Source organism: Chionomys nivalis, chromosome 13 (genome assembly GCF_950005125.1).
Source record: "Chionomys nivalis chromosome 13, mChiNiv1.1, whole genome shotgun sequence".
Lineage (NCBI taxonomy): Eukaryota > Metazoa > Chordata > Mammalia > Rodentia > Cricetidae > Chionomys > Chionomys nivalis.
In genome coordinates this window covers 45,822,784-45,831,065 of record NC_080098.1, presented here as the reverse complement: position 1 = coordinate 45,831,065, position 8,282 = coordinate 45,822,784, and the positions used below count along the sequence as shown (strand labels likewise).

Below are 8,282 nucleotides of genomic sequence, written 5' to 3'. Positions count from 1 at the left end.
CATTCTAACATGGATGAAGGAAACATCACAAGGCCCCACTCCTAGATGAAGAGTTACAGGCAATCAATAACTGCTGAGAGGAGCAGATTAAGTCTCCACAAATGAGCATCCTAACATGCTTTTGGAAAGGTTGAAGCATTAGGATATCTAGGGATACTGCAAAACCACAGCACTTACACATCTGTCCTTAGATCATGAAACTTTTCCCATAGAGAGTGCTATGATTGTTCAAAACACATCTGTACATTTCCATCTTAATTCTTCTGATTAATAGTGATATCATACTTTTTTAGAAAAATAATTGCTAATCTTAACTCACTGTAACTTTTCAGTCATCTTGTTTTCTTTCTAAAACCTGATCCTTTGTGAAAATTGCAACGAAACATTGCAAAGCTATGCTTCTATTTTATATTATGTGGGCACAAGAAATTGGTAAATGTTCTCTTCCAAATTGGCATTTATAATGAATCATATTTTAATCTATAAAAGTAAATCTATTAGATTAAAAATTTTAAAGCACTGAAGGTCTGATTTATTCAGCAGCAAATGTCATAGATCTATACTTAACACTTATAATTTTTGATGACTCGGCACCTCAGGGACTTGAGATAACGGTCAACCTTTTTTGTATCCTGGAGGAAGCAGTAGAAGAGTTTATAAAATGCCAAAAGATGAGTGTCTTCATTGGAAGACCTCAGGTGTTTTAGTTCTGGCCAGTCACTATAGTCATTTTCTTCAAATCCAGGCTGAATCTAAATATAAAAGGACAGGTATTATGTACTTTGTTGATTTGGTTAGTACTTATTCCTTTCATTCATTTGTGTGTGTGTGTAAATGTACATTCATATATGTAAATTTGCATTTATGGCTATACATTAACATAGAAACCAAAGATCAACCTTTGAAATCAAAGCATAACATGTTAAGATGCAAGTATGAAATGTATCTAGATTTCTCCAGCGAAAATCTTCAACCATTTTAGAAAGATTACATATTCACTGTAGTCTGTAGAACAATCTGACATCACTTCAGCCCATATTAAAGCTATTTAAAACCTTAGGATGAATTCTACTATTCCTTGGATGGATTCTACTATTGATTGTTCTTGGTATTTTGTTTCTTTTTAAGAGAATTTACTTTATTTTTTATAGAACACACTAGGGATCTGCTTGCCTCTGCCTCCCCGCTGCTCGGGTTGCACAGAAAATCCATACATCATCATTCATTTATAAGGATTTTGGAATCAAAACCAGGACTTCATACTTGCAAAGCAGACATTCAAATGTATGACCAATCTCCATAGTCCTGATTCATATTACTTCTAAATTTTCAGCGCTTTGCACGAAAAGATGAGAGTAGAAAATCAGTCAAAACTGTGTACTGTCAGGTTTCTGAGCCAAGGTGTCATGAAGGTATTAGCACATAAAACTAGAAGTGAGCCGGGCGGTGGTGGCGCACGCCTTTAATCCCAGCACTCGGGAGGCAGAGGCAGGCAGATCTCTGTGAGTTCGAGGCCAGCCTGGTCTACAAGAGCTAGTTCCAGGACAGGAACCAAAAAGCTACTGAGAAATCCTGTCAAAAAAAAAAAAAAAAAACTAAAAGTGAAAAGGGTGTTCAGAATTTCGGGTGTCCCATTGATCCTAAATGAGGAATATGTATGCAAGATTATACAAATGGAGAACCAGCAAATTGCTATGTGGCTGTAGCTATGGATTTAACCAAAGGACTTTGAAGTGAATGGTACCAGTTCTTTCACTTTGGAGATTTTTACCGCCCACAGTACTTTCCTAGTCTGTCCTCCATACCTTAATGGGTTCTGGGAAAATGTCCCTATCACTTTTAACTTTCAACTAAATCTACTTTCCATATTATATTTTTTCCTAAACCTTAGCCATGATGAGCACTTCCTTTAATGAGTGAAGTTGCAGGGACAAAAGCATGACTGTCTTAAGGTCTTCTGAGTTTGGTAGGCGTGCCCATCCTGTCCAGGAAAGCTTCTGCCCAAATAACTGTGCAGAACAGCTATTTTCTACTGAGATCACTTATTTGCTGCATTCTCAGTAAAGAACCTTTTGGGGAGTTGGTTTTATATGTAATTCCGTATTAGAAAGGTTGTGAACATATTGGATAGTCTTGAAAATGAAGTTTTTAAAAATTAATTTCTTTTTCACACATGACACGATCAAAGAAATATAAAGAGATGGCTCACCCTGCTGAGTAAAATTTTTGCTCCCTCCAGAACTTCTTGATTTCCAAAGTTAACCTCTACAGCTCTTGCCAGCATACCATCATAGGACCCTAAGTGGGTCAACGTTGCAGGTGTTAGCAGTTTCAGTGGGTACTTCCAGGCACTCGAAACATTGATGATCACTTTCAGAAAGTCTTCAGTCTAAGCAAGAAGATTATACATTGCATTGAATAAGCAAAACAGCATGGTAGACACATGCAAAATCAAAAATTGCAATACTGAGTTTTAAGTAATAAATGTTTCTTAGAATATGATGCCCATTCTATAAATGTGAAATTTATGCCATTGAAAGATAGTTTGCTAACATAAAACTAATTAGGTCTTAATAGTTTTCTAAGGACATGTCAAATTAATAATAATTAGTTTTATTGTCTACATGTCATGTGACTTATGGTGAGTTTTTCCTATTTAATTGCATGTCTCATCTATGATAATGAAAGATTTGCTGGATCTCCAGTATCACCATGATCTGATTAAAACCACAGCAATGCCAGCACTGACAGTCGAAGGTCAACCAAATTGTCTTCACATTAGTGGATCAATTTGCTCATATAAATGCTCAATGCTGATTTCTGGATTATTGTAAATTGTTTACAAATAAATATAGTGAGGAAAACATGCCATTAAGATAGTAATTTTCTGAGTAAACCCTACTCCATACCTCTGGCACAGCAACATACTTGTCATTATGTCCAGCAGAAAAAATATGACTCAGCACTGCTTTTAATACCAGCATCAGTGGGTATCAATGAAATATGACATGCCCAGTTTATTATCATTGGCAGAATCTGGTTTGACAGCCATATCTGATTTCAACTTCATGATATTATGTTTTTTAGTTAGTCTCTTGCAATGAAAAGAAGAGTAATGGAAATCAATGCACATGGGAAAGGAAATATGTAAAGGATATTAAGAAATGGAGCAAGCCAAATGGTGAAAATTAGTTGATGGGAGGATTGTGGCAAGATGATTACTAATGAGGAATTGGGGTGGATGATGTCCAACTGCACATTCCTGCTTGACATGCAAGGTGTACAAGTTGTTTGTAAACTTTCTGAGCCTCAGTTTATTATTTTTCAAATATTATCTCAAGTTACAGAAATTTGTGTGTCTAATACATGTATGACTACCAAAATACTGCTTTTTGAAGTGTGTATGAAAGTAGCTCTCTGTAAAAATTCTCTCTTCTCCAACTCTTTCTTTAATTTCCATTATTACAGTCACACTTTAAAGAAGAATAGTTTTATGTAGGAGATTGGTGCTAGTGATAAAATCATATAGAACACTTATATATATGCAAAGTATACATATAATAAGTTTAGTTTAAATCACAAAAAATTAATTATGAATGGTAGTCAGAGGAAGAGATAAAACAATCACATATTAGAGCAACTGAGGAATGTAAACCTCAGCATGAGGTTCGTTATAGAGCTTGCAGAGAACCCTCTTTTTCAGTTGATTTTCAATCAAGATACAGGAGAAGGTAGATCACTAATGTTGTATTGCATAAATAATGAAACAGAAAAAAGACCAAAATAAACTGCACATTGGTGATTTAAGTAGCCTGCTGACAGTGGAGGAGCCTTTGGGATTATATATATCATAAACACTACTATATTTAATTTCTTCCACATAGGTATAGATGTGTATTTAACCATTAATATCCAATTCAGATCAAAATGTTTAATCCCTCTAGCAAGGTGTTGGCGAAATCATCTTCTACATGGGCAACTTAGGTGTCAGGAGTAAGGTAAGATGGCATCTGACTTAAAGTGTGTAAGGTACCTACTCTGAGGTGTCATGCTTTTCTGCCTGATCCTTCTTTCATCATTCTATTGGATCTGAGAATATTGTAACTACACTAGCCCCAGTAATTACATACAGCACAGATAGCTAGAGCTCTGCTAACATTTATTTGGTAAATAACATGGAGAAAAACTTACTTTTTTTGAAGTAGGGATGGAAGTGATGTGGCAGGTGTTGTTTCTACTGTCTCTAAACAATCTTCCCTTGGCTAACTTTTTATCCTGGAGGGAATAAAATGAGTCAAGTCTTTGTAATTTCAGAATAATAAACACATCCATGACAAGATTATTAATGTATTTGATAAATATTCAAATTTATCACATAGGGACTAGATAAAATTGAAAGAGAGGATAGAAGCAAATACTGCATATCTACCTTTTCTCCCCATGAGATATATAGTCGTATGTTCTGGCCTCACAAACTCTTCTCTTCTCACCCTTTCCCTCTGCTCTTGCTGTTTGCCATTCCTAAAATCATTCTTTTAAAAGAAAGTAATAAATGCTCTAGTCCAAAAACATTTAGTGTTCTAAGTATCAGAATTCAACGATTTGAGTTGTGTGTCATCCAATAGTGTCTTTCTATTAATATTCATGAATAATTTGTGTCCGATTGATTCAAAGATGATGTGCTACTGCCAATAGATAGCTGAAAATTTCTACTGTTTTCTCAAGTAAAACGGAGTTAGAGTTGAACCATACCAACTTCATGGCAAATTTGTAATTCAGTTGCATTAATGGCATCAGATTTCAACATAAAAATCTGGATATCTTTGAAGAAGCAATCAGCAATGAATGAGGATAGAATTCAGCATTTAATATGATTATATTAATCAACTGAAGTTTAGGTTTACTTGGGGTGCTTATTAATTTAAATATACATCAATAATAATAATCAGCAAATTCATAAAAGTGTAATGGATTTCTAGCAACACTGCACTTAAAAATTGTGCGTGAAGAAGGGATGAAAGAAACACTAATGAGTGAAAATGACAATGGGAAGTTATTTTCACAACTCTACAGACATAGGTTTCATGTCCCTAGTTTTGCTCTGTCTTTTTTGTTTTCACTGTAATGACCCACCAAAACAGACAAAAAATGTATCACCAGCATGAAAAAGGAAAACCCTCCCTTCTACATCAATATTCTGATTGTAATTAGTTACTCACAACTAGAAATCTTAAACAATGTTTCTTGGCATTTGCAAGTTTCTGAACTGCTACTTTTGTTGCTGGTGTTTTCCACTTTGCTTAGTTAAAGATTAGTTTAGTTTGATTTTCTCCCATGACTCACTGTAGGGTATTGCTCCCATATTGGATATCTCAAGAGCACTTGCAAAAAAAAAAAAAAAAATGCCCACAGAACCATTCTTCAAACATGACCAGGAAATCACAGATCACAGCTTCTCCCTGGCAAAATTTTCTGTACTTAATGCTCAAAGAAGAAGTTTAAATGGCTATTTTTAAGGTTTATTAGAGGAAAAATTGAAAAATAATCATTGCTTTCTTTACAAATCTTTGCAATTTCATGAAACTTCCTATATTTCCTCATCGACACTTTCATAATTGGATGTTCCTATTACATATAAAACATATTGGTTGAAATTAGATTCGTGATGCTATATGGTTAAAAGAGTAGCATTTTCTCACATATACTTTAGGAAGAATTCTGAAATAAGTGAGATACTTACTAAAATTTTATACATTTTTCGAGAAACTATACGGGTGCGATGTGAAATGGAAAGCAATTTGTAATACAACTCTTCATTGGTCATCTGGTCATCGCTTGTGGAGCTCACATGTTCCCAAAGGAGTAGGCTTGACACCAGCAGCAACAGGCCCATCCCTGCTATACAGAGAAATGATTCTGAGATGATGTTTTTAAATAAGGTTCCAAGAGCTATACTCTTTGGTAAGTACTATCTGTTCTCAGAGTTCTGTGCCAAATCAGTACTATATAATGAGTTGGCGGTATGCTCCTTACACTGTGGGAATATAGGCAGGAGAAACATTTTCACAGTTCACACCTTGAGAGGTAGGTGATCCTTCAGCTTTGGCTGCTCCAGAGGAGCTTCCAAAACTTGGAAACATTTGAGCAGAGATGAATACAAAGCTAGAGTCCTTAAATCATCACTATGTATATTTTGATGTCTTGGGAATATAAGTTCATTTTCTATTTAATAAATTTTAAGTTTATAGCTAATTGATTTTTCTTTTAAATATCACCCAAGAGTTAAGATGATTGGTATGAACATGTTCTTTTCTTTCTTATGCTGTTTTATTTGGTATATACCAAAATAGTAGACAATCAAACTGGCCATTACTATATATATTATCCTTTGGAACTAAATATTTATTAAGTTTGAGTTAAGTGAGCAGGCACAGGTCAAAACCCTGACAAGCCAAATAATTATAGATTTCTCTCTTTCTTTTTTTCTTCTATGCAGGAAAAGAAATACTTCCAGAAAAGATGATGGCTTTTTCTCCTAAAATATTAAACCTCCAGTGCTTTACATGTCAGATGGCAGCCCCAAGCAACAGACAGCCTGAGGCCTAAACAGGTTGAGGTCTAAGCAAGCATTGTGAGTTTTCTTCTTCTGTATTGGGGGCAATAAGACTATTTAATCTTATAATTTTAATAAAGTCCAAGTTCTAAATTTCAGCAACTTGTTAATTTTTTATTGGCCCGCTTATTGTTCTGGAAGGTGAACTGTCCATTAGATGATGGTTCAGAGCAAGTACCAGTTAGATACCTACAATATTATCTCCATTTATCTTCAAGTAAAAACAAAAGACAGTACAAAATGACTTTAGCCATGTCATGTATGCACATAGATGGAGGATTCTCTTAGAGAACCATTTATTTCAAGGTCCACTCATCAATTCCATTCTATTAAATTTCAGCTCCATGCCAGGAAGTGCTCATGCCTTTAATCCCAGTACTCAGGAGGAAGAGGCAGGTAGATCTCTGTGAGTTTCAGGCCAGGCTCTATGGAGTGAGTTCCAAGTTCCAGGAGAGGCTCCAAAGCTACACAGAGAAACCATGCCTCGAAAAATCAAAAAAGAAAAAAAAAATCTCATTACCTTTGCCTTGAATGTAAGTGAGACATGAACACATATCAGTTCTCTGCAGACTGCAGCAGTGATAGGAGAAAAGAAAAGATAATATACAACCCAATCTGTACCAAGTAACACACTGTTAAAGACGAATACAGATGAATGTCACTTACAGGAGCATGAATGAGTCAATGATAACTGCATCTCTGAGATGTTCCACCACTGTGGTGTGGCCTTCCAGCTGGGGAAATTGCCTCACCTGAATGCTTCCTTCCGTCAGGTTTCCACCTCCTATATATACTAACAGACAGTACCAAAGCCAAGCAGAGCTTGGTGGGGGGTGGCAGGGGAGTACAAGGAGCAATGTCTATAGCACAATGAGTCTCTTCCTTCAGGGAGTATAAATTCTACTTGTACCAGTCTTGCTTCGATGTGGTTTCTTCTGTTTTGTCATGCTATCTCGAGGGTTCAAGTAATTTTGCAAATCATTCTTTGTTTCATAATGACTCATGGTCATTTCTGTCAAGAATAATGTGCTTGTTCCCTAATGTTTTCCTAGGTCAGGGCCTTTGTTCTTTCTGCCATCTTTCAGGTGGTTTAAATACACTCTATTCTTTGTCAACCTTAAGCTGCCAGACCACAGCAAGAGTCAGTTATTCTCACGAATGTAACTAAATGTGAATTTATGACATCAACCACAAACACTGTAAAAGATTCCTCCTCTCAACAATGCTGGCCACAGTTCCAGTAACCTATAGGAACAGACACAAATACTTATAAGGTACCTTTTCAGCTACGTCACATACATTTAACAAAAGAAATGATCATACCCTCCTTGGTGGAATATGTTTTTGCACTGTTATGGCATATGGATTTGGTATTCCAGGGTTGCCTTTTAATCAAATAGAAGAGCTATTGATTGCAACTCTACTGTTATACTAGATTTACCACTGGATACACTTTAACAGACTCCCTAATGGCTTTATCATGTGGCTGAATGGTGCAGTTGCTAAGAATTGCTGCAACAAGGCCATGAGTTCAACTCTAACTCAAAATTTCTAGATTTGCTATTAGACTTTGACAGATTCCCTTATGACTATATCATGTAGCTGAATAATATAGCTGTTGACAATTTCTGGGACACAAGCAGTGTAGTGCATTTTGGTAACCTGAAAA

At 35.7% G+C, this 8,282-nt stretch overlaps 1 protein-coding gene across 1 annotated transcript; it reads right to left on the bottom strand.

Annotated features, from left to right (window-relative positions):
- Nucleotides 1-563: 563 nt before the first annotated feature.
- On the bottom strand, nucleotides 564-7,310 carry LOC130885519 (prolactin-3C1-like). Its single transcript, XM_057787056.1, has 5 exons — nucleotides 7,280-7,310; nucleotides 5,741-5,895; nucleotides 4,192-4,275; nucleotides 2,210-2,389; nucleotides 564-752 (listed from the first exon to the last, which is right to left on the bottom strand). Exons 1-5 carry the CDS (start codon nucleotides 7,308-7,310, stop codon nucleotides 564-566), a joined length of 639 nt encoding a protein of 212 aa, XP_057643039.1.
- Between the last annotated feature and the right edge of the window lie 972 nt (nucleotides 7,311-8,282).